Source organism: Prionailurus viverrinus, chromosome C2 (assembly GCF_022837055.1).
Source record: "Prionailurus viverrinus isolate Anna chromosome C2, UM_Priviv_1.0, whole genome shotgun sequence".
Classification (NCBI taxonomy): Eukaryota; Metazoa; Chordata; class Mammalia; order Carnivora; family Felidae; genus Prionailurus; species Prionailurus viverrinus.
Genome location: NC_062569.1, coordinates 104,559,839 through 104,586,852, shown reverse-complemented (window position 1 = coordinate 104,586,852; position 27,014 = coordinate 104,559,839). Strand labels below are relative to the sequence as shown.

The 27,014-nt window shown below is 36.0% G+C and overlaps 2 protein-coding genes across 5 annotated transcripts in view; one reads left to right on the top strand and one right to left on the bottom strand.

Annotated features, from left to right (window-relative positions):
• The window catches only part of LOC125175639 (serine/arginine repetitive matrix protein 1-like), a 181,338-nt gene that overhangs the window by 101,816 nt on the left and 52,508 nt on the right, over positions 1–27,014 (top strand). For 2 of the 4 annotated variants that reach the window (XM_047876383.1, XM_047876384.1), the window contains 2 exons: positions 16,734–16,795; positions 20,594–20,861. The gene's annotated coding sequence lies outside the window, so the exon portion shown is untranslated. Of the gene's footprint in view, positions 1–16,733; positions 16,796–20,593; positions 20,862–27,014 lie in introns of those variants that run through there. The other 2 variants (XM_047876386.1, XM_047876385.1) reach the window with 1 other exon arrangement.
• The window catches only part of IFT57 (intraflagellar transport 57), a 53,882-nt gene that overhangs the window by 23,880 nt on the left and 2,988 nt on the right, over positions 1–27,014 (bottom strand). Inside the window, exons 3-6 of the mRNA XM_047876390.1 lie at positions 26,087–26,205; positions 23,603–23,693; positions 19,252–19,320; positions 2,432–2,554 (exon numbers count right to left, since the gene is read on the bottom strand). Of these exons, the coding sequence (XP_047732346.1) occupies positions 2,432–2,554; positions 19,252–19,320; positions 23,603–23,693; positions 26,087–26,205 (402 nt within the window). The remainder of the gene's footprint in view (positions 1–2,431; positions 2,555–19,251; positions 19,321–23,602; positions 23,694–26,086; positions 26,206–27,014) is intronic.

The following is a 27,014-nucleotide window of genomic DNA, read 5'->3' as shown; positions in this document are numbered from 1 at the left end:
AGAGGGTTTGGTTTTGGTCGAGTCAGGAGTGGAGGAAGAATGGGATGTACCATGAAGCTGGAGTCAAACTCTTCTGATGAAGGAGGATGGTAAGCCCATGAGAAACCTCGTATGTGACCAGATTATTTTTATTTCTGTGACATGAAAAATATTTCTTTATTTACTAACCCTTTATTTTCTCAAATCAACATACAATTTCATTTTTCTTAAGTAAGCTGAATAAATTGACCCCAAACCTGCATTTCCTATTTGATACCTCTGAAATACTTAGAAGAGTTTGTGAAATACTAGGCACAAAGACCAAATGATCTAGAAAAGAATTCTGAAAAAAAAAATCAGATGTAACTTTAGATCAGCATATTTTACCACAATACTGAGATTGAGCCCATCGAGCCCTGCATCAGACAGCACAGAGCCTGCTTGGGATTCTCTCCCCCTGCTGTCACCCTTTTCCAGCTCACACATGTGCACATGTTCTTCTCTCTCTCTCTCTCTCTCTCTCTCTCTCTCTCTCTCTCTCTTTTAAAATAAATAAATAAATGTAAAAATAAAAAAAATTACCAATGCTATCAAACAGAAAAAAATGGAAATAAATAATTTTTTAAAAATCTAAATTCAAAATGATATTCATATAAAGAAAAAAGCCCTCAAAACTTTATGTGACATTTTGGAATGTTGCCTGTAAAATCTGACTTTTCATTAATTTGGCACAGTATATCCTCATAAGATCAAGGGTGGTAATGTATGGCACAAGACTAAGAGTCCAACTTTCACCTAGTTAATTCTTCTCCAATCAGGAGATCACTGATTCTCTAAGAACCCAGGATTCTGATTACTACAATATTAGTTTGTAGTAGAACTTAACCTGTACTTAGTTTTGCAAAACTGTATGTGTTAGCTGTTACATTTATATTCTTCCTTTATTCAGTTACTCCTGTTATGTAGAAATCAATGACTATGCTTTAAAAAACACACTTGTGTGATCGATCCTATTAGGTTCTAAATGAGATGCTGGATGTCAAGAGTTAGTTAGCTTGAAAGTTAAATAAATTAAAGGCTTCCGTATGGAATTAAGATGTACCTGAGAGTTCCTAACTACACAGTTATTTTAACATGTCATTCTAACTAGAATAACAATAATAATTTTTAATTTTATGAGTTCTGCTCTTATAAAAATAGAGAATTAGAAATTACATTTTTACCAAAAACTAAAGAATTAGAAGTTACATTTTTACCAAAAAAAAATTACATTTTTGCAAATTACAACTTTTAGCAGAGGTTGAATCAGTGAAGAAATCTGATTCTTTCTTTGCATATCTCATATGTAAATATGTATTAACACATACGTATTAACACAATATAACACAATTGTAATAACACAATATGTATTAACACATATTTACATATGAGATATGCAAACAAGAATTTACCCCTAATGTAGTCAAATAATGGCTACATACTAGTGTCTGGGAAAATACATGGTAAACAGGCTGCAGGATTTGCCCACTTACCTTTAAGTTTGTTCCACAGCTGTTCAGTCTAGCAAGACCTTTGCTGCCTTTATCCTATTGTAGGACTGCCCTAGGAGTCTAGGCTACTTCTTACCTTCTCCAGGACACAGTTTTACAAGCCCAAATCCAGACATTCTAAGAATAAATTCATTTCTAAGGCACTCTGAAAACAGCAATCTTTGGGGGTAGATTCAGGACCATATTTTCGGAGTAACAAGCTTCCCTAGAACCTTGTTCTGTAATGCTGGTGCTCTTCTCCTGCCTCCAGGGATGGAAACTTGTTAGTTTCTTTACCTAGATGTCTCTCTCTGCAGTCTCTTTTGTAGACATTATTATAGTATTAATGAGAATAGGATTGTCTAGTCACCTGATAGTTTTTTCTGACGTTCTTGTAAAAGGAAGCAGAAACTTGATTATGGGCCAGTTCATTCATCTGGCCCAATCTCCAAAACTTAATGCAAATGCTTTGATTATTTTCTTATTATCTGACTTTTAATCATATGTACTGAATAGATTATGTAAGGCAACTTCCAGGATGTCTTCTGTTCTGCCATCCAGCAGAGCTCCAAAACCATTTTCTAACTATAATCAGTTGCTATACAGTCATGAAATTCCAATTTCATTTACTATTTACCTAAACAAAATAAGATTTCTAAGAAAATACACCAAAGTATATTAAGAAAATACCCCTCAATCCCAAGGAAACATGACGTGTTCCAAATCACTTTAAAGATCTATTCCTCTCTTTCCTTCTTTAATATTATTTATTCATTCAACAACAATTTACTAAATCTCTGTTAAGACAAAACACTGGAAACCGAATCCTACCCGCTTAAATCGTTCATATAATTAGTAGTGCCTTTGACCCTGAAATTGCCTTATGAAGATGCATTTGAAAAACTGCGTTCTATCTTCTCTACCTTATTGTCAGTCCTAATCGTGACTTTCAGTTGTGGTAGTACACGTTCCACTTCGAGACTCCATTCCGCAGCATCTGTTGTGGATTCCAAAATATCTTCTTGTTTGGCAGACTCGTTCATATCCTAAGAAAGGAAAGATATCACAAGATTGAGAGTTTATAAAAAGAAATGGTAAAATTTTGAGGCATTTTAGCAGGACTGCACAATTTATATCAAGTATGGTAGTGTTAAAATTACAGTGACAGAAGAAGTTCTTATCTGTCCTCCTATCCATGTTGAAAGAAAACAATGCTCAAACCTGGTAGAATAACAAAATAAGTATTTTCAAAAAGAAGCAAATATAGGATTCAACCATTTTGACAAAAAACAATGCTTTTGAAATATCAGAGTGAACTCAACGGGAATATTGTCAAATCAACAAGCCATTTAGGTATGTTAATTGGTAACAGTAAAGGAGATACAAACATTCACACATTTGATAAGAAAACATTGTCTCAGTTTGAATTTTTTTTAAGTTTATTTATTCTGAGAGAAAGAGAGAGAGAGAGAGCAAGCAGCAGAAGCAGGGGAGGGGCAGAGAGAAGTAGAGAGAAAAAATCCCAAGCAGGCTCCATGCACTATGAACACAGAGCCAGATGCCGGGCTAGACCCCACGAACCATGAGATCATGACCTGAGCTGAAATCAACAGTCAGAGCGCTTAACTAACTGAGCCACCCTGGCACACTGAATTTTCCATACTGAAATATAAACGTCAAATCTGAAAGACAAAAAAGATAAGATCCCAGAAGCCAAGAGGCCATTACTTAGACATTTTTTATTCATAATTTAAGTGATATTTGGGTTAGGTCAACTATAATGTAGTTTAAAAATGTAACTTAATATAGATCTACTTGAACTCAAATAGGGTGGGGCCACATTTTTGCATTTGGTTTCTGCTGTTGAGTGATAAAATCAATTCATGTCTGTTTTTGAATTACAAAAGGAAAACTTTTTTTTTCATTTTCCTAGGCTTTCACATGTCAGCATTAAGTATGTATAGATCTGAAAACATAAAGAATGTACAAATTAATGATTTAAAGATAAAGCCTGGGGTGCCTGGGTGGCTCAGTCTATTAGGTGACCAACTCTTGATTTCGACTCAGGTCATGATCTCACGGTTCATGGGATGATTGAGCCTCGCTTCTGGCTCCTGAACTGACAGCGAGGAGCCTGCTTGGGATTCTCTCTCTCCTCTCCCTCTGCCCCTTCCCTGCTGTCACGTGCAAAGATAAAGCCTAACACATTAGTTTTGGTAGCAACTTTTCCTTTAAGCTTCCTTGATAAATTGTAAGAAAATGTAATGAAAACATAAAAAAATTTATTACCATACGAAAAAAAGAGATCCGAAGACATAAACAGCCAAATACAATGTATAAACCTTATATGGATTCTAGTTTGAACAATCTACAGAAAGATGTTTTTGAGACAATCAGGGAAATCTGAATGTGGAAGAGTATTAGAGGATATAAGGAATTATTACAAATTTTGTAGGTATTATAATAGCATGATGGTTATGTTTAAAAACAAGGCCCTATAAATAGAGATAAATGCTGAACTATGTATAGGTAAGTGGACATGATGTCTGAAACTTACTTAAGATACTTTTGATACTTACTAAGGGCAAAGGAAAAAAGTGGGGCCTCTGGAGGAATCATGGCTGACAAACTATTAACTGCTGAAGCTGGGTAATGTTACATAAGAGTTCACTATTTTGCACTTCTGTGTATGTTTGAAATTTCTCATAATGCAAAACTTAAAAGTAAAAGATTATATAAATAACCTCATGGTGAAATTACATTCTCAATGTGAATTTATGTCACTTAAAGACATTTCTTAAAATGAAAGCTCATTAGACAAGTCTTTCCAATCCAGTCTAACACTAAGTATAAGAATAACCTTATATCAGGATTTGTATTTTGGTGGGAGATTGAGGTCTTTAGGGGCTTTAAAGTCCCGACTGAGTCTCTAGAGCACTGTTGGTATAAGAAAGTCTCTCTCCTACCTCCTAGTTCATGTTAGCAAGTCCTGAACAGATTCAGAGTCTTAAAAGGAGCATATATTGCTTTTTGTTCAGAAATTCAGGGGGGCTATATAGTTCTAACCACACAATTAGAGGATGGATAACTAGTATATGCTTTTACATTTTACAATATATAGTCTGAATTTATTCAAGTACATTCTACTTTAAAAAAATAGAAGTATAAAAAAATATTAGCATTAGTTTAAGTAAAATGTGAAAACTAAGTGAAAAATGTTCAAGATTCTGTTTTAAATATTAAAGTACTCACTTTAATATAGAAACATTGTATTACTTTGAGTACTAGCAGAATGCTACCACAGTATTCACAAAGCAGACATGTGAACTTTTCTGAGACATGTGTGACAGCAGAAGAGACACGGAGTCTCCCAGTTGAAACCTAAAGCCATGGGGAAAGCTCTCCATCATGTAACTCAACCCTGGCGCCCACGGCATGCATATAGACTTGGAGGAGCCGGGGGCTTGCTCACTCACTGGCCTACCCCAGTACCTGTACCTGGCTCTAGGTGGCCCAATTCTGACTGGCTCCTTTTCTGGGTAGATGGATGGGAATGGGGGTGGGATGCGGTGGGCGGATGTGTGCACTGCCAGTGTACGTGAGCCCTGACGTTTGGGGGGTATGTGTGGTATATACACAGGCTCACTCTTGCCAGGGCTATGGGGCCCCGCATCCCATTCCCACTGAACCTGGGTGGGCCAAAGGGGCATGACCTCTCAGCAGCAGTGTTGTAGGATTCGTAATAGAAGGTAGATGTTCTGATCACTGATTTAAAAATAAGATTGCTTTATGGAACCACCATTTGGGTGATCTGAAGCTGGGTAGTCCTGATTAAACCCCAGAGCCAGTGCTCCTCAACCCCATCCCTCATTTCCCCTCCGTCTTCCCTTCCCTATAGGAGGGGGTGAAGTCGGTGGAGTCCAGAATCACCAAACAAGGCTGGAGAAGGTACCCATCCACAGCCCCACTTTCTTCAAGCCTGAACTCAGAGGATTGTTCAAGTTGTCCATAACATACTCAAAAATTTTCCTCAAGGAAGGGCACATGTTTCTCAATTTCCCCAAGGCAAATGGGTCAGCAATGGCCCTGTCTGACTCAGACTAGAATCTAAGAGTTAGTAAGATACAGGGGTACACTTACAAACATTGCATTAAGGCATCCCAGTGCATAAACTACTACTTGCTTTATATTGGGTCCTTTAGTAAGTTGCATTTATTCTTCCTAAGTTATTATTTGGTTCCCTTAAGCAATGATTTGCAAACTCCTACTTCCAAAATCCTAAAATGGTTTAATATAGCAGCTCAAATGTCTTCACTGCCTCCTAGGCCACAGTTAATATATTGGGGGGAAATGGCCTAGTTACTAAATGAAGAAAGGGCAAAAAGAGAACATTAGGCTTGGTAGAGCGGCATTAACTTAATCAAACTATACAGTCTCCTTCTATTTCCATATTTGCACATCTATTTCATAACCTCGTTCCTCAGTCACATTTTCCTAATGCCTAATAAGTGGATACATTAACTGAGCAAGGCCTACATATGAAGTAGAAATCATTTTAAAACTATTCCATGCCTTGGTTAATAACTTGAGAAAACCTTTCCTTTCCAATTGTACCTCCATTTAACAAATGGTATTTTATGTGGAGATATTAGTAAAAAGAGAAATAAACTGCTGTTTTCATTTAATCAAAAATTTATATCATCATGACAAAGTCCCAGTCCCTGTCTGAAACAACACTAAGATAAAACATACCTCTTGGGAAATTGCATTTTCTAGTTAATGCTGAAGAAACAATTAAAAGCTCAATGAGACACAGGCTACCCAGAAGTCTCATTTATAATTAATTAATTTACCAATAAGCCATTTGTAAAGCTCCTACAACACGCAAGGTAAGAATCCAGGTACTGTGTTTGGCGTAGAAAGATAAAAGGATTTAATCCCTGCCTGCAAAGAGTTTATAGCCTGCTAGCGAGAATCTCAGGCTAGTTTATGGAGGTAATAAATGGTCCTGAGGGAAAGAAAAACTTATGAAAACTGATCCTCAGACTGTCAATGGAAGAATTGAAGATAACAGTCTAAACCATCCTATAACATAAACTTGGGCTCCAACAGTGGGCATATCACCAAAGTCAGTTCAAGGATCAAACATGCAATGTTAAAAGCCTGCTCAGAATTCTGTTCCAAGAAGTAATCTCTCCTTCAGGTAATATAATGGGATGGTTAAGCATCTGAAAAACACTATATTCTGTATATCTGTTTATATATGTAAACACATAAAATTGGATGTGTGTGTGTGTGTGTGTGTATACACATAATTTTATATGTATGAATGTATATATATACATAATTATATATACATATGTATATGTAATTGGCTGTGGTTAGTCTTAATGGTTACAGGGGTAGGTAGAATAAGGGAAAGCCTCACATATCAGTGAAGGAGGCTAAATAAATAAACCCCTTTGCAGCCTGAGCTGCTGGATAACCTATGTAGTGTTGCAAAGCTGTTCTGTCACACTAGGTTCAGTGGAATACAAAACTTGATATACCTTCAAAATACCTTCACCTCTTAATTAACCCTGGGGACTCCAGGTAGACCATGACTACCAACATCGGAAGTAATGAACCTGATACTAACAGAGGGGGACTGGCCCATTAACAAGTCTTAATAGAGAAAATGTTACAGGTGATGCAGTAGAAGCACTGATTGCATTTTTGGTATAATCTGATGAATTACCATCTTGAGCAAGGAACTTAAAAAAAAATCTCTTTGGTGTAAAACTATTTCTAATATGTAGTGTATGCTCATTATTGGAAAGCCCTATAAAAGAAAGGGGGCTAAACATTACTGGAAAAAGCAATGTTGACGAGGGCTTCCTGACACCAGCAATATATATTCTTTTGATCTCTGCTATAGTAACAAAAATCTGGTACTATAGGATCTTTTTGATCGCAAGGGTTCAAATTAGGTTGGGCAGTTAGCTCTAGTTAAGACATTCCACTGGGAATGAAGAAGGAAGAAAGCTATGAGTAGGGTAGAGCTTCTAAAACTTGACTAATCATGGATACCCTACAATACTTCCTCTAATCATTGACTAAAGAACACCTTGTCTGCTAAAGGGAACATATATGGCTCATCGGAAGACCCAAGAGTGAAGCTCAAGACTCAGGCATCCATGAGAATTTGTTTCCTTGGGAATGGAGACCCTGCATCAGAAGTTATAGAGAGATCATAAGTTCAGATGACAGCTTGGCCAAGAGAACCTAGATCGTGAAGGCCTGGGCAGAAACTGGATCCACAGACTTCCAGGTGAAAATGGGAGATAAAAGGAGGGTCAGAAGATCCTAACACTGATCTAATGAAGCAAGACAGCAAATGGAGGCACTTGAATCTTCAATTACCAAGCCCGAACCCCTACCTCTTATAAGAATGAGGCACCACCATCAGACTGGATACTGGAGACTGATAAATGCTGACATTTACTGACTGTAATTTAATATTTTCATGATGTCCTTTATTGTATTAATTCTGTAATACAATCGTTCTCTAGGGCTCTGAGGAAACTGGATATGACTGATCCTACATCAAATGACCCCAGATGGCTATAATTTTTGCATTCTTATGTCTGCTTTTAAAGTTCTCCTGCAGCCTCTCTTGTTATCAAGATGCCAGTGATCACCTCTGGCTGTCTGCCTGATTGCCTGTAGCAACTCCTCCTCCTCCTCAACTTCTGGAGGCTTAGAAACCTAGCATCCAAACATGTTGGAGTCTAGGCAAAATAAGAATACAAGGGAAATACGTGAGAACTGGTGAGGGCGGTGGTAGTGGTGGTGAGGTTGGGACTCTTCATACATTTTTTTTTTTTTTAAATGGAGGTGGTTATACTTATTTTGGTTCCTCAGAGGGCTTTTTTCCAACCTTCCTAATTTGATGCTTTGGTTCAGATAGGAAATAGGATAGGTGGCCAACAAGCTAAGTGCTAAATATAATATTTATTATACATTACTATGTATTAAGTAAGGTTTCTCCTAAGGGTATTTAGTGTCCCTCTTTCTTCCTTTTTAAGTTGTTTAAAATGTTTATTTACTCTTTGAGAGTGAGAGAGACAGAGCATGAGCAGGCAAGGAGCAGAGAGACAGGGAGACACAGAATCTGAAGCAGGCTCCTGGCTCTGAGCTGTCAGCACAGAGCCCGACACAGGGCTCGAACTCAGGAGCTGTGAGATCATGACCTGAGCCAAAGTGAGATGCTTAACCGACTGAGCCACCCAGGTGCCCCTAGTGTCCCTCTTTCTTTATCATTGATCAATAAAAAGCTAGAGAGATAAATAAGGTATCTCAATCAAGAAGTGTTCCCTTGAAATCCAGTGATTTTAACAAATCATATTTAAAGCACAGAGCTAAAACCTTTCATGTCCCTACAAGTCAATTCTTCTTCATGATTAAAGAAGCATAAATCATGAGTCTGATTCACTATTTTCTTTTCAAATTAGGTTTTAAATGATTTAGCACTATATTACTATGGAGAAAAATGTTTAATACCATACAAAAAGTATTTTCAGATTTGTTCTGAATAACTAAATTAAACCTTGGCTGTAATCCATCAAAAGAAAGAGAGATGGTAGCCTCTGTCTTTACATATACGGAGTTCATAAAAGTTTTCAATTCAATTTTGAGACTATCAAAAGAAATTTTATTCTGTTATCACGTGAACTAAAATTTGAATAAATTATGCTCACAAATCAAAAAAAGTTTAAAAAGCTCCCTAAATTAAAAAAAATCAATTTAACTTACTAATAAGAAATATGAAATTATTTTTGAATGAGAATGCAACTTCCAGTATTATTTCTGTTTAATATCTCAAACACCTGTCTTTGCTACTACTTTAGCTAATTTAATGTCCATTAAGTGCTAAGGTAAAATCAGTCCTGATTTTTTATTTTCTCAAGATAAAACTGAAAGAAAGTACCCCAACAAGCATGTATGGAAAAACTACCATAGACATTATAGTTGGTGTTATAGAGTATGCCAAAGTAAGTTTAATTCTTTATGTAATGAATTTCTATAAGGCTTCTTTTCTCTGAGATGGCAACCTAATACATTTGAAGAGCTCAATTCATACATCTACTAAGAGGGACATGAAAGTCTAATTAACTGTCAAGATTAAAGAGTCTCAAGACTCAAGGAAAAGAAAACTAAAATGTCTTAAGAATTGCCACAGTATGGTGTAAATGTCAAGAGGATGGGTCTGGAATCCCATCTCTGCTCAAATCCTACCTCCACTGCTTCTTAGGTATTGGTCAAGTTATAAAACCTCTATAAATCTCAGGGTTCTCATCGGTAAGATGAGGATAATAGTACCCTTCTCATTGCATGGGTTGTTGTGATGATTAAATTACACATTTTAAAAGGTTTGCACAGTGCCTGGCACATAGTAAGCCTCAATATATTTTAGCAGTTACTGTTACTATTATTAATGCCAAGCATGGTTCTCAATGCTTTCACCTATGTTAAATGCCCAATAATAGCACCATGAATCAAGGGACTCTTATTCCCACTTTTGCAAATGAGAAAGGTAAGGTATAGAGCAGTTAGCTAATTTTCCCAACGTCACATCATTAGTAGAGTGGCAGGGCCCAGGGAATGTTACTATAGAACACAAACTCGTAGATACCTTACCAAATGCCTATCAATCCTTGTGTCATACAGGTTACAACTATGTTTCCCCAGTTTATCACTTGTCTTTTAACTTTATGGTGCTCCCCACCCCACTCTTTCATATATAGCCTTTAATTTTTATGCATTCAGATTTATTAGTGCTTTTCTTTTATGGTTTTTAGTATTCTTGCCAGGCTTTATTATGTCAATTTCAACCCGTGAGTATAACACTTGTCAGTCATGTTCTTGTTTTCATACCTTATCATTTTCTAATGTGTTGATCCATGTGGGGTTTATTTGGGTGTATGATATGAGGAAAGAGCCCAACTTTTTTCACCAGATGCACAGCTTATGATTCTATCACCAGTTAATTAAACAGTCCAGTTTTCCCCCCACGTATTTGCATTGTTTCCTATATTATTAATATCACCATATTATTTGGATTATTTTATGAACACTATACTACTTCATCAATCTATTTCTGGGTCTGTATAATTTTTTTAGACCCACAAATAAATTACACAAACAGTACAAAGAATTCCCATATACTCTTCATCCAGATTCACCAAATACTAGCATCTTACATAACCTCAGGGCAATTATACATAAAGTGATACAGTATTTATATCTGGGTGATGAGATTTGGGGATGTTTTCAAATTTTTCTTGGCACTTTTTTGTGGCTTCATTCAAAAAAAACAGTAACAGGTATATATTACACTTTTAAAAAGAAGTGTTTTCAATAAAAGCAGGTAAAAATAAGAAGTATGATTAACTTCCAGAAACTAGCTGGTATAGGTGTAAATGCTTTAGGAATTCGAATGAAAGGGAGAAGTGTGTTTTAATGGAGACGATGAGATCTAAGTTTAACCTTATAAGGATGTATGGAATGCAAATAGGCAGAAAAGAGACAAGCCAAGTGTTTATAGTCAGGAAAAGCATCATAAGCCAAGATACTGAAATAGAAATGCACATGGCTTGTGAACACCACATCAAGAGCGACTGGGGGCTAAGAAAGGCGAATACTGGGGAGCCAAAAAAAGAGTTAAATACTTTGTGAAAGACCTTAGAAGCTAGGGTGAGGAATATGAATTTTGTCTTCTAAGCCAGAAGGGAGGCCAAGAAGAGTTACAAGCAAGGTAAAACAACTTTATTTAGCCAACAAATCTTTTTTTTATGATTTTTAATAAATGTTTATTTTGAGAGAGAATGCATGTGTGCACAAGTGCTAGTGGGGGAGAGGCAGAAAGAGAGAGAGAGAGAGAGAGAGAGAGAGAGAGAGACAGAATCCCAAGCAGGCTCTGCTGTCAGTGCACAGTCCAACATGGGGCTCAATCTCACAAACTTTGAGATCATGACCTGAGGAGAAGTCAAGAGTCAGATGCTTAACTGACTGAGCCATCCAGGAGCCCTGTATCCAACAAATCTTTATTTGGCACCTACTATATGCCAGGTACTATTCTATTTCAGGGACAGTAATAAAATGATAAAAATCCTCATGAAAGAACCTTCTAGAATGTTCGAAATATGTTTTATGAATAGTTATGCGTTGTAGATTTGTGGGCCACAGAATTGAATGGGACTGGGGCAATTGGGAAAGTGTCACTAAAAAGACAGAATTTGAGCTGAACTCTGAAGGTTTAAGAGTCAAGTAGAGAAAGGATGAGAAGGTATTTTAGATAGGGGTCAAAGATGAGAGCAGATATGCTCATGAGGTGTTTGAAAACTTATGAGAGGATCCATTTATCTGGAAAAAAGTTACTCCTGCAGAAGAAAATAAGGTTGGCTATATGGACAGTTGTCAAACTGCTAAGAGTCTGGAAATCCAGACCAAAAAATTATTGTTTTATAATCTATATAAATTGACCTATAGGCACTGAAAAGCCATCAAAAGTTACTGAACTCAAAATGACCTGATAAAAGTCATTTTGGTAAGCAAGATAGAAGAATAGGGTGAAAAATATTTTACAAAAGGGTGAGGGTAGGATCGAAGGGTAAGGATCAAAGACAATTCAGGCCATTATTGTTACATAATCCAGACAAGAGATGAAGAGGACTTGGCCTTGAAAGACAGCTGAAGGGATGCATGTGAGGGAGATTTCAAAGTCAGCATCTGCAGGTCTTAGTGTCCAACTAGATGTCCTGGATTAAAATGAACCATTAGACAAACATCAAAGCACCAACACTGCTAGAGACGGATGGGTGGGGTTTGGTGGATTTAAAGAATATAGTTTATAGAGGACGGAAAAAAGCACACATTCTTGGTACCCATCTAATATACTGAATTACATAATAAATATCTGCTATTGGCATTGATTCAGGAAATATAATCTATCCATTTATAAAATGACAGCTCTCAAATGAACCCTGGAAAATATCCTATTAACTTTTCATCAAATTCCCGAGTCATTTCTGTAGGGGAGACCTTACGTGATAGCAGATTTCATCTCGTGGGCCTTCAATAAGCATCCATGTGACAGATTATGAAAATAAAGACATGACATCACCAAGGCTTCCCAAATTACATAAAAATGCAAACTTCTTGATAACTTATATCCTATGTAAGCTTCTTACTCAAAAATACTCATGGTAATCTAGAAACTTATTTGTATCGAGAGATGGGGGCTTTTTCTACTCTCCTACAGCACATGAGGATGTTGGTAACATTCCAATCTCTTAGTTCCAACCTCTAGGAAAGGTGAAAAATTATATAAAAGAAGAAATGCATCAAGCTAGTTAGGTTATATTAATTTCAAAACAACCCTGGGAAGAATTGTGTCACCACTGCACAGATAAGAAAGCGGAGTTACAGGTTAATTTACTAAGTGTCTAGTGACATGCAGTCAGAATTTTTTTTTGTGGGGGGAGTGAGTGAACAAGCAGGGGAGGGGTGGAGGGAGAGAGGGAGGGAGGGTGGGAGGGGGAGAGAGGCAGAGGGAGAGGGAGAGGGAGAAGGAGAGGGAGAGAGAGAAAGAGAGAATGAGAATCTTAGGTAGGCTCCATGCCCAGGGCAGAGCCCAAGGTGGGGCTTGATCTCACGACCCTAAGATCATGACCGGAGCTGAAATCAAGAGTCAGGTGCTCAACTGACATGCAGTCAGAAATTTAGCCAAGGCTTACTCTTCACCATGGAGCCAGTGTTGAAGGTATGGACTCAGATCTGGAAAGGACCTTGAAAAGTCCTTGCTTCCTACTCCTTTTTAGACTCACAATAAAATCAGGATGGAAGGAAGAATCTTTCCTATTCCAAGGGTGGATTCAAAAGCTACACTAAAAGATCAAGCAAAACTCTCTTTTACACCCAGCAAGAACTGCCATTTGAGCTCCTTCTGAGCAGTGTGGAGTACAGCTTCTTTTCTCTAACCTACATTTTCTATTCACCTCCAGATATAAAACTGATGGGGTGGTACAGGTTAGTTACCAGAGAAATAAAAGCATTTACTCAGTCATAAGGCGTTCCATCACGCTCAGACATGTGGTGCTTTAATTGTTTCTCCTGTGAAACACCAACCAGACTTCTCACAGTCACAACACAGGAGGACAAACACTCAAATGTTTTAGGAAAGGAGAAGAAAAACCATTTTCTTCAAGCAGGAATCAGAACCAGTGGAAACCCAGGGGGCAAGTTATATTTCAGAACAGTGCTTTTCTCCTATGTTACTCAGAAAGGACATTGTGTCAAGGAGTGAAATGTAAATCCAATGTAAAATGAAGAAAATTTAAAGTATTTAAGATATTAACCAAAGTAGATCCATCTTCTTCCCTTTTTGATTACAATATTGTGGGCTTGCCACAATGACACTCAAAAACTGAGATGACATTTTTATTCTAAGCCCAGATTTTTGCTTCTTTACAGCTTTTGCTTTTTAAGCTAAAAATTCTCTCATTCTTGGTACAATGAATTTTTTGCTAAGTAATTAAAAACCAATTGTGTTTAAACCTTTTGAGATAGTTGGTTTTATGCTGTCTAACTCAGAATTTGGTTTCTAAAACCTCAAATTTAGCATCTCAAGGAAGAATGGTATCTATGGCATGTTTGAAAAAATGTTTTGAAATGAAGTGATGGACATTTAAAAATAGAACTCGAGCGCACAGCTTCCCTCCCATCTTTTTTCCACTGGGGGAGGAGAATGACACATCTGTGTTATGCTGCCACAACACTGCTGCTATGACTCCACTGAGCTTCAGAATGGAGGGGAGCAACAAAGACCACTTGTAATTACAGTGTAGCTGCCACCACCGTGCAGGCAGTTTCCAGTCAACATACTCGAGACAGAGCTAGAAATGGCCTAAACACCTGCCTAACACCTTGCCGCCAGGGCCTTCCTCTCCTGCTCCCGCCCCTCACATCTCTGAAATTCTACTGTCCCCCTACCCATCAGGGGCTCTGCCCAACTGTGAGATCTTTAATATGACACCAGTGTCTTCCCCATGACCACCCCAAGGAGTTTTTGGCTAAATTTTGGATTTCAAGACAATTCAGGAAATCAGAGGGGCAGAGAGAATGTAGAACTTTGTGGGCTAGCCTTGAAGACTAATATTTATATCTTTTTTTCTTCTAAGAAAAGCTATATCAAAATTCAAATAACCTATAAATAAAACCTTGGAAGATATAGCAATCCCTTGCTAATTGTAAAAGTTATTTTCTTGCAAAGTATTATATTTGACAAAGCCATAAGGGGTGTAAGAGAATTAGGGGGGAGAGCACAGAATAAAGTAACTTTAAAACATACTTTTTAAACCTGAGAGTAAAGAAATGTTCTGAAAAACAAGTGTTTCCAAAACAAACCAGCTTCATCACTGTAAGCATACACCAATGATCAGAGGAACCATTTTCTTAGAACAACATTTTCAGGGTTCGTGAGACACTACTGCTATGTCATGATCCAAGTAGACACTTCAAAATTTAGTCAGTGGGTACATAGTATCTCTTTACAAATTCTTCTAATTAGCAGCTGCAGGATTTAAATATGTCGTGGTAGTCAGGAAGATGGACCACCAGGTCCCCTCTCAAGGAAAGACGTGGCCAGCAGACAGCTTGCTGCTGTCAGCCCCCGCAGGCTGTCTTACCTGCAGAGAGCCACCTCGACCTGGCTGCATGTCCTTCCCAGGGCAGCCTGCCTCCAGTGACGGGGCCAAGCAGGCAGCACTTGGTCCAGAGCTCTTCAGCAAGTTGCCCCAGGTTTTGTCAGGCCTGAATCACAGCTAGGCTTCTCTCCCAGCCCAATTCTTCTCCCTTCCTTTCATAATCAACATCTTGCACCACAAACCCTGTCTCAGTGTCCACTTTCAGAGAACATCATCTGCAACACATCTTTTCCATTTACATTCTCTCTTGCTCCATTTACCACAAATCTCAAGAAGATGCTGTACAGGCTCATCTTCTTGCATTATCACGATCCTCAAGAGCAAGCACACTTTTTAGTATCTAGGTATCACTTTATTTAGTGAAAGAAGGGAATTTAAGTGGATTTCTCCCTGCATTATCATACCTGGTACATAGAAGAGGAAGTAATTATAGTTGAGCAGTTCTTTTCTCTATGAAGATTAAGCTATACCTTGCCTATAAAATTGTAAATATAAAACAGCATTCATTTCTACACGTATTCCTTCAAGATTAGTCAGTACTGAGCAGTCTCTACACACCCGGCACAGGTGAAAAAGTAGTAAAGAAAGCTCCTGCTCAGAGGAGAGAGCACTCTAGTGACTGAGATAGACAATAGATAGAAATTAATATGTTGCCAGGGTCTGTAAAGAAAAATAAAGCAAGGTGAGAGAACAGAGAATGATTGGAGAAGCATCTATGTTTTCAAAATCACAGGTAGAGAGGCCTGTTATAATCCATAATGGCTAGAGTGGCACAGTCACATCTACATTCAGTATATCAATTTCCTAGAGAGTACATGTCATTTTTATTCTAGCAAAAAACTCACTGCATGCAACTTTGCTAAAATAATATTTCCTCTGCATTGTGAGTCCACCTGCTGCATGAAACATAAAATCTTAAATCTATGTTACTAACCTATATAGCAGTTCTGTCTTGGGGAAAGAGCAGCCTAAGCCATCATAAGGTAGAGTCAGATACAGCTGTCTCAGGCAGATGGCTTTAGTGGGCAACATCATAAGCATGCCAGATTTTTTAAAATATGAAAGGGTTTTCTGCCTCATTAGAACTTTGTGGCTGACCATCCACAAACACCTGGTGTTCAGACTTCTTCCTCTTGTGAAAATACAACATAGCCTCAGCTTGAAGGGGTTTATGTTATATAATATGTGTCCAAAGAATTTAATACCTAGATAACTTACAAAGGCATAGGTAGGGGAAAACTTAAATAGCTTAAAGTAAAAACTGAAATCAAGACAAACAGGAACTTAGAGTAGTGATAGAGGCAAATTAAATTACTTAAACCCCTTCTAATTCTCAAACTACTTTATCCAGAGGGAATCCCAGGCGGCCTTTAAAGGTTCTATTTATACTATCAATGGAAGAATGAATAACACAAATGACAGTTTCGTTCTGAGAATAATTGTATATCCATCACTTTTGTTTTTTTCCCTCATACTTTAGGAGAACTTCATCATCATCTTCAACACTTAGGAACATCAAGCACCACAGTGTCCTTGTTTAAGGTAGGAATCAAACAAACCATACCTACCTGCTGAACTCTTGTATGGTGTAAAGGGAAAAAAGTAATAGACTTGGGAGTTTAGAACAAACAATTCAAATTCAGCTACTGCAATCTTATTAGTTTTTTAAAAGAGTAAACTGTCCAAAGATTATAAATTTCAGTTTTTGTATCTGTACAATGAAGATAACAACATCTACCCAAACCCTTCACAAGGTCAATAAAGGATGTATTCTAAAGTGCAGTTGACCCTTGAACAACGCTGGAGTTAGGGGGGTGCTGACCCCTACATAATCAAAGATCTGGGACTAACTTTTGACTCCCCAAACCCTAACTTCTAATAGCCTACTACTGACTGGAGGCCTTGGTGATAACATAGTCAATTAATACACATTTTGTATGTTATATGCATTATATACTGTATGCTTACAATAAAGACAAAAGAAAATGCTATTGAGAAAAACATAAAGAAAATACATTTATAGTATTGTACTGTATCCATTGTGAAAAAAATCCATGTGTAAGTGCACCTGTGCAGTGCAAACCCGTGTTGTTCAGGGTCAACTGTACTTTGAAAACTATAAAGTACTACCAAAGTACTATTACAACTGGAGTTTATCTGTTTGAATTTCAATATTAACATATTATTCTGATATACTATATCAGATTATATTCTCAGTTTTCAATTGAGCAATAAAAATACACTAATTCATTTAAGAATGAATGAATGAATTCATGTATTTGGCATCTTCTGTGTTATGCTATGGAGAATATATATGTATTAAAAGTCAACTCACACATTCAGGCAAGTTAGCCACAATATTGTACGTTATGTTTTATTGCATCTCAAGGTGGGCAGAAAACACACATTTCATTAACAATTATAAATAATGCTGACTAATGATACTAAGGCAGTAAGTGATAAATGAAGAGATCGTCCTGGGGTGGGATGGCCAAGGAAGTTTCAAACTTGTTTGTAGAATTTAGACAAGAAAAGTTAAATAAAGGGCAAATAAGAATATTACATTCCAGGAGCACCTGGGTGGCTCAGTCAGGTGAGCGTCCGACTCTTGATTTCAGCTCAGGTTGTGATGTCACAGTTCATGGGATTGAGACCTTCATCAGGCTCCATCCTGACAGCACAGAGACTGCTTGGGATTCTCTCTCTCTCTCTCTCTCTCTCTCTCTGCCCCTACCCTGCTCGTGGTCTGTTTCTCTCTTTCTCTCAAAAATAAATACACTTAAAATAAAAGTTAAAACATTAAAAAAAAATATTATACTCCATGCATACCTTTTTGAACAATTAAGTATCATTTATTTGAATATATATATAATAAAATACAAAAATCCTACATGTACTTTTGAAATATCTCATTGAGGGGCTCCTGGGTGACTTAGGTGGTTAAGCCTCCGACTTTGGCTCAGGTCATGATCTCTTGGTTCGTGAGTTCAAGCCCTGCATCAGGCTCTGTGCTGACAGCTCAGAGCCTGGAGCCTGCTTCGGACTCTGTGTCTCCCTCTCTCTCTGCCCCTCCCCTGATTGTGCTCTGTCTCTCACTTCTCTCAAAAATAAACATTAAAAATAATTTTTTTTCAACGTTTATTTATTTTTTTGGGGACAGAGAGAGACAGAGCATGAACGGGGGAGGGGCAGAGAGAGAGGGAGACACAGAATCGGAAACAGGCTCCAGGCTCCGAGCCAAAAATAATTTTTTTTAAAAAAGGAAACATTGGGGCGCCTGGGTGGCGTAGTCAGTTAAGCGTCCGACTTCAGCCAGGTCACGATCTCGCGGTCCGGGAGTTTGAGCCCCGCGTCGGGCTCTGGGCTGATGGCTCGGAGCCTGGAGCCTGTTTCCGATTCTGTGTCTCCCTCTCTCTCTGCCCCTCCCCCGTTCATGCTCTGTCTCTCTCTGTCCCAAAAAAAATAAATAAACGTTGAAAAAAAAAATTTTTTTTAAATAAAAAAGGAAACATTTCATTGAGTGGGTTCTCATTTATAGACTACATTTATTTCCTAATTAACATAAGCCAACACTGACTTAAAGCAATGTCTGACTACTTTATCCATATACCAGTCTTAAAATAATCCATTTTAATTTCAAAGAATTACCATTTAAGTATTTTCCTATAATCAAGACCATTCAATACTAGTCAATTAGAATGGAAAATAACTTGAAATCAAATAATGTCTTTCTATAATAAAAATGACAAATGAGTTATTTTCAGTTTATATGAGAAGCAGTATGTGGATTTTCCATGGTACAGATTAGAGGCTGTCTCACTCGACCCTCCAGATTTTTTATTTGCTATAACATTTTATATGTAGGAAACAACTTTTGAGAGCTACTTTTCACATCATGCACAAAACAATGGCAAACAATGGTTTCTACTTGTTTCAACTTTCAGCAGAACAAGTATACTGATTGCTTGTTGGTCCTGTGTGTATTCCATGTAACTTACCAAGCGATATGTCTGGGCCTTCAAAACGTTGAGATCAATAAAGTTTTCTTCATTGTCTGTCTCCTCTTCCTTAGAAAAATAAGAGTTTTAAAAGTTAATAATTATAAAAAGTTACAATTTAAAAAATGTATTTCCAGTTTTTACATACACAATATACTAAGCTCAATATAAAGACCAATGCAGGAAAGCGTATTTAAAAGCCTGGTAGTGTGTGTAAACTAGGGCATAATGTTATTAACAGGTCATCTGTTTTTAGAGGTTTTAATGGTGCCTTTTAAAACAGGGCCTTTTTATAGTTACTGAAAAAAGAAAAACAAGGAAGAAGGAAGAGCCATTACTATAAAACTAGGGATAAATAAGCATAAGAATAAGAAACAGTGCAGAGTGGTATATATGAAATAGAAAGACAATGGAAGGAGTTAATGTCAATTTTGAGTAACGTGACTAAAATGGACAAAAATGAAGTTGACAGACACAGAATATTCTCACCTGCACTGTGGACCAATCCCATTAATTCATATTTTTGACATCTCATCTCTTCTATGTTCAAGTTTAATAAAGTACTAAGTTTAGTCATTAGTACTCTTTGGCCCATGGGCCCTAGGTCTATTTAAAGATATTAAAATATTAAATCTATTTAAAGATATAAATATATATTTGAGATACTAACATTGTATCTTAGATATTAACTATCTTAAAGGATAGCTGATGTAGATTCAAAGTTGGTTCTGACCCCTGGGCCAGTTGGTGTGGGCAGTAGGGTCAGAAGTGACCCTCTGAGAGGCAATCCCCTCCCCAATATACAGTAAATATGAAGTTTTGAGCAGGTTCTAAAGCATGAAGGTCAAAAAATTAGCTCCCCTTTCTCTTCAAATGCCTCTGTGGTGATAAGTGACATAGCGGGTGAAACAAATTTAACAATAACCCAGGCTTAAGGACGTGGTAATACAGCGAATGGAGCTTGGTCCTCAAAGGAAAAAATTATTTGGTGGACACTTCCACACATACAATTCTACAAAGCTGCAGTGGTAGATTTCAAAGATAATCCTGATCTTTAAGAATTTAGAAGGATGTAAGACAGTGGTTCTCAAAATGTGGTTCTGAGACCACAGCATCAACATCACCTGGGAACTTGTTAGGATGCAAATTCTAAGGTCCCATCCCAGATCACTCTGAAACTCTGGGGGGTGGGGCCACTAAGGTAAGTTATGAGAACTATGCTAATCTTTGGGGAACTGGAAAGATTTTTGTAAAATATGAACCAATGTAAATGTAGAGTATAAATACACTCAAGTGACATTTACTTTTTTATGTTTACATTTTTTTACATTTACTTTTTTAGGGAGGAGGAGCAGTGGAGCATAGAGGGGTACACAAAATTGATGTAACTGTTTACATCTTAAATCTTAACCATAAATGCAGACGCACACCTTTGAGATGCGGCTCAGTTTATTCTGTGTTTGCACTAATGATGACCTACTTAACAACCAGAGTAAATGACTGAAACGCCAATGACTTGATGCCCATGGGAGAAGAGACAAGTTTATTATGCTTTTACAATAACCTAATCAGTACAGTTTACATAGGGGATCAATAAATACTTGTTGAATTAGTACTGGATTAAACACTAATAGGCAAAAGGCTTTAATAGTAGGCAGTCAAAAAAAAGAGATTTGTTACTGAATATTATTAAGACAGTATTCAAAAGCAATTTGAATGTAAACAAACTTACCAAAAAAGCTTTAAAATAAATGGAGTATTCTGATTTTGGTTATTTAGAAGACACTGAACAATTTCCTACTGTTTCTTTGCCTAGTATATACCCTTTTAATTCTCTAACTGCCAATTACTAAGTATATGATTATATACAGCAGGTGAAAATATTGTTTTGTGACCAATACTTGTTCTACCTTTTTAACAGTTATCAGTGTGTCCTACCTTGATATGACAAGTCTAAAACTGAAGGATTCTAGTTTCTAGATGATTATAGCAGAATTTTACTCTGTCAGAAATTAATCTTTTCCATCCTTGAGCCACCTCAAACTCTGGCAACAAAATAATGTAACATCCCACTGTCCAAATGCTTTTTGGCACTGATCTCCTTAACAAAAGGAATGGGAGAGGTACCTGAGGACTCCTTAGAATATGATAACAATAAGAGAAAGAAAGAAAGAAAGAAAGAAAGAAAGAAAGAAAGAAAGAAAGAAAGAGAAAGAAAGAAAGAAAGAAAGAAAGAAAGAAAGAAAGGGAAAAAGAAAGAAAGAAAAGAGGAAAAAATTCAAGAGACTTGACATAAGGGAACTAACAGCCTCAGGCCTTTGAAGAAGGCCTTCAGTTTGGTCTTATGACAGTAGAAGGACTTTACCTTATAGTTGGGAAGAAATGTGCAAAGAGGCTGCTTTCTAGTTTGTATCTCTAATTTACATACCTAATGATGCTGCTTTGGACTTCAAAGCGTTCTCAGAAAAAAATCAGCTATAATTTCTACAAGTTACACAGCAATTTACTGACAGCTGATTTGATAGTCAAATATTTAATGAACATCCACTTTGCACCAAGCACTGTACAATAACGTAGAGGTACAAAAAAAGTGTAAAATCGGTTTCCACCTTCAGAGCTTTCTTTCTGGCTAGTAGGTTTTTGTACCTTTTTTTTTTTTTCCTCTGACTGGCAGGTTTCAGTTATGTCTCTGAAGCTAAAAGTTGATGCGCTAGGACCAGATTTCTGTTCATAAACCATTAACTAATAAACAGTTACTAAAAAGACAAGATGAGGAAAATACCGGAGTAAAATTAATGAGGTGAACAAAGGCAATATGTGAGAACTTAACATTCTCTGGGCCTGAATGAAAAGATCTATTACACAAGAAAAAAGTCGAAACTCCTTAAAAATGGCGAAAATGATCTGGACTTGGTCTATCTTCCTTGTTAATCTTATCACACACACACACACACACACACACACACACACATACACACACACACACACACACACACACAACCCCGCCTCATTTAGGAGATCTGGCCCCAGTGGTCTTTTCTCAGATCCTTGATCAAGCTAAGCTTCTTCCTGCCTCAGAGCCTTTGTACATACAGTTCCACCAGCGTCTTGCCCAATAGGTGCTCAATAAAACACATGCAGAATGAATATACATTTACCTTAATTTTTTAAATGTGTCATATTTAAAAAGATATCTATTAAATTCATTAGTTTTACAATGGTCTTTTTCCTTCTGTAAATAACAGAATGATCTTTTTTATATTTACAGTTTAAAATATTTATGCTCTGATAAGACACATTAAAAACTTTGATAATACAAAGAAGCACAGAAAATAATCATCCATAATCTTTCTATCCATATGTAACTAATGTTGACATATTGTTATTTTTTCTTTTTTTGTATATTTTACATACTTGAATTTATGCATACAGCATTAAGTTATCATCCCTATGTCAATAACATTTCTTTGTAAACAATCTTAATGGCTATACAATATTCTATTATTTGGATATAGTCTAATTTATTTAATGGTTATTTTCAGCATTTGCTATAAAATGATGCAGTGATTAATATCTTTGTAGTATATAATCACATAATAAATTAAGCTGAAATATAGAATATACTTATTATCTACTTTTTTAAAAATTCACCTTGAAAATGTAATTGGTTTATGACAGTAAAGTACACTTTAAAAAAGGGTTTTTTCCTGCTATTTCAATTTCAGATCACATTTTACTTCCTAAAACACCATGGCCAATCCATCTCTGGTTGTGAGAAAGTGTTCTTTGTCTCTACCATGTTAGTTGTCTAATCTGTTATAGACTTGATTATTTAGTTTCAGGATATAAATAGAATGTTAAGAATGGTAAAGGCCAAGATACTGCCCAACAATTTAAATCATGTTGGTATTTATAAGTATTTTTAAAAATTCCTAAAGGGTGGTACTTATTCTAATTTTAGAAGCATACAGAAGTCCCTGAGAAATGAATACTGTTCTTATGAAGCAGAATATATTAATCCTAAATACTACTGTCCTTTTTAAGTTCTTTATTATTTGTAGCCTATTTAAAATCAAGAATCGTTGCTAATAAAATGGTTACTCATATAACTAGCAGTTCACTATTTCCTGTCTATAGTTTAAGAACCTTGACTATAATTCAGACCTCAGTCATTAGAAACCATGAGCATTAACCAAAAGTCTAAACAACTGATACTGGGTACACTATTTAAAAGCTTTTCTTCTCTAGAAACAATGAAACAAAATATATTCCTGAAAATGGAAATCTGGGGGAATTAAGGGAAAGAAATCCAAAACAAAAACAAAAACAAAAAGTTCAGCAACACACATACCACAAATTCTTCATCCACTTTATTTAATGTTAATTCTGCATCATCTTCTGGGACAGCTTCTTCTTCTAATTCTTCCACTGGGTATGTTGGTCTAAAATAATAAAGCTTAGTATGAGAGGAGAGTTAAAAACAAAACATTTTAGCATGACAAAAAGGTATAATGTGAATATTAAGAATCCCTTCTACACCAGATATTATCCTTTCCTACCTGCCTTCCATAATCACCATTACATGTTTGATGTACTCATTCTGAAACTTTCTACATAAAGAAGCAAAAATGTTTCTCTCCAAATTTAAAGAATAAATTTACACAATTAGGATGGTGACATGCATACAGTTACCCAATATACTTTTTTCACTTACTAATATACCATATTTAAGTACATATACATTTTTCTCTCCACCCCCCCCCCCCCGCCCCCTGGCACTGTATTCCATTGAACTGTTAAATAGTACCGTAACTAATTTAATTAGCAACTATGGATGAACATTGAGGTGGTTTCTGGTTTTTTTTACTAAACAATTTTACAAAGATCATCCTTGTACATTTATCTTTACGTCTATCAATTACAATAAATTTATACCAGTAGAACGAATAGCTGGGTCAACAACTTTGTACATTGTATTGTTTTGATGTATATCACCAAAAACCAACTTCCAAAATGTTACCCTACTTCACATTCCCAAAAACAGTGACTCCATTTCCACATGTTCACCAATATTGTAAATAAATGTTAATCTTTGCCAATCATATACATGAAAAATCTCTCTTGTTTTATTGCATTTCTTTCACAGGAGAATGATTGAACACTTTTTCATGGTTTAATCAGTTATTGGTGTTTCTTTTCCAATGAAATGTCTATTTATGCCCTTTGCCCTTTTGTATATTAAGAAAATGGGTGCTTTGCTTAACTTGTGTCAAAACTATTTTTTCCAGTCTATTACTTATATAATCTTGGCCATTCAGGATTTTTACAATTCTTGTTACATAGACTTGGCAACCTCTTCTTGCATGGATCCTAGCTTTTCCCTCACATGACACATCTCAACCACCTTTGACTTTTTAGTACTTCTACAGTTTCATTTTTCACATTTACACCTTTGATCAATCTGAAATTTATTTTGATCGAATAAGAAAGGCTCCAGCTTATTTACAAAATCTAATCAGTGGTCCTAATACTAAGTATTGAACAATCATTTCTCCATCAAGATTAGTGACATGTATTTCCCATATTAAAAATACCCAAAAGTATTTAGGTTTATTTCTGGAAACTTATTTTAAAAATCTATACCTCAGACGGGTTAACAAAATATAAAAATCAACATTTAAAAAATAAATTTCCTATTTTTTTATTAATTAGAATTAGATAATGTCTAAAAGGCAATGTTCTTCTAGGATTTGTTTCGACATATTTAATAAGTAAAATAGTCATCTATAAATATGTAACTTCTATGTAAATTATACATTACATAGCTGACATATTCTCTGATGCCTATTTTCAATATTTTCCCCTCTTTTCCCTCCCCATATATTTAGAGTCCTTATAAATTATCAAAATCACAATACGTGGCCAAGAATTAGATATGCCTACAAATAAAGTAAGTACAAAACTGAATAATGGTTGAGAAACGGATCACTTCAGGTGAATTTAGACCACATTGGACAATAAAATTAATAGTATTTAAAAATGCCAAATGGAGTATCACATCTCATAACTTTTCTTGGAGTCCAATAAAGAAGTAATCTGAATCATATAGTTATTCCTTATACCACACTAACTCATAATATTTAGGTTGAAGCATAAAATTGCCATTTTTTAGTTCATTAGATGAATATTAGTAATTTCATATGGTTTAAAATGATGTGAGCATCTGTGATATACAAAGTGCTATGCTAACTGCTATACAGTATATATGAAGAGTTCATAGTTTCTGGCAAGAAAGCCTGACCTGAAAACAAATGAGTTTAAAACCAAGGGATAAATATGATCATAGAAATATAAACAACACATCACTGTCAAGTCAGAGAAAGAAGCAATAAACAAGATCTAAGAGAGTGTCAGGTGGCTTCTTCAGATGGCTATTATTCTTGGCCAGTATCTATAAAAAAAGGGAAAATCCCATTTTAAAGTACTATATTAATTTCCGTTTTTTCCTTAAATCTACAGCTATCAGTTACCACCATGTATATTCCATCTTTGTGTATATAAATAAAGAGACCTTGAAAAAATTTCCTACATTGATGAAGATATTCATTTACAGTTGAACCTTTAATAATTATTTAAATTTGAATTGGGCAAGAGCATGATAAAATCAGATATTCCAGTTTTGTCTATACACAGACATTTTTAATCACTTGTGGCATTTTCAGTTTAGAATAGTCAAGAGGAAGTACTCCCTGTCAGTTCAATTAAACAGCTCTGAACCCACAGAGGAAAAAGCTATCCACATAAAATTACCATTGTCAGGTTGGGTAATTTTTACCTTTTCCAGGTGAAACCAATATATTTTAATGCTTCTTCAGCTAGACAGTCAAGAACATAGCATATATGTTCTCCAAATCCTGACTTTAATTTTGAAGGAGGAAAATCTGCAGTTCTACCCTGAAATACAAAAGATATACAGTGTCTTATTTGTTATTTATATTCCATATGTCAAAATATTTTAAGCAAAGTACTCCTGAAAAAGTATATTACTTCTCTATTTCTCAAATATGGTTTAAAATAATGAACTATATTGCTTCTTAGAAGTCCATCTTTTCTCTCCATTGATACATACACTAAAGGAAAATGAGGATGTTTTATTGTCAAAGGTATCAAACTGAAAGGCAATAACCCCATGACAGAACAAGTAACTGATCCTATTAGGGCGAAAAAAAAACAAAAACAAAAACAGTAAAGCTACTAGCTTGGTATCCTATCATTAAACAACCATAGGAAGGACAGAATGAATCACTTGTCAAAAGTTAATAACATGTATACCAAAAGTTCTTACTGAATGCCCCCCAGGAAAAGTCAGAAATGAAAAGTACAACCAACCACTATCATGGTCTATTAAATCAAAGTTCCCTTTCAAAATACAATGTTTCAGCTTCCTACGAGCATTTTTTAGGAGAACTAAGTATCCATAAATTTACCTCTGAGACATAACAAGATTAAGAAAAATATTATTACTTTGGGCTACAAAGAGTACATTGAACATTTTTAGAAGTGGCATTAATATTATAATACCAACCATTCTGAGGTTTTATCTGAAAAAATCCAAATATAATTTTACATACGTATGTATTGGGTGTATATAGATATTGTTATTCATAGACAATTCATCTAAAAGGGTAGCATCTGTGTTGTTGAATTACCAATATTAAAATTTGTAACTTGACAACATTCTGAAAGAAGACAGTTATTTACAC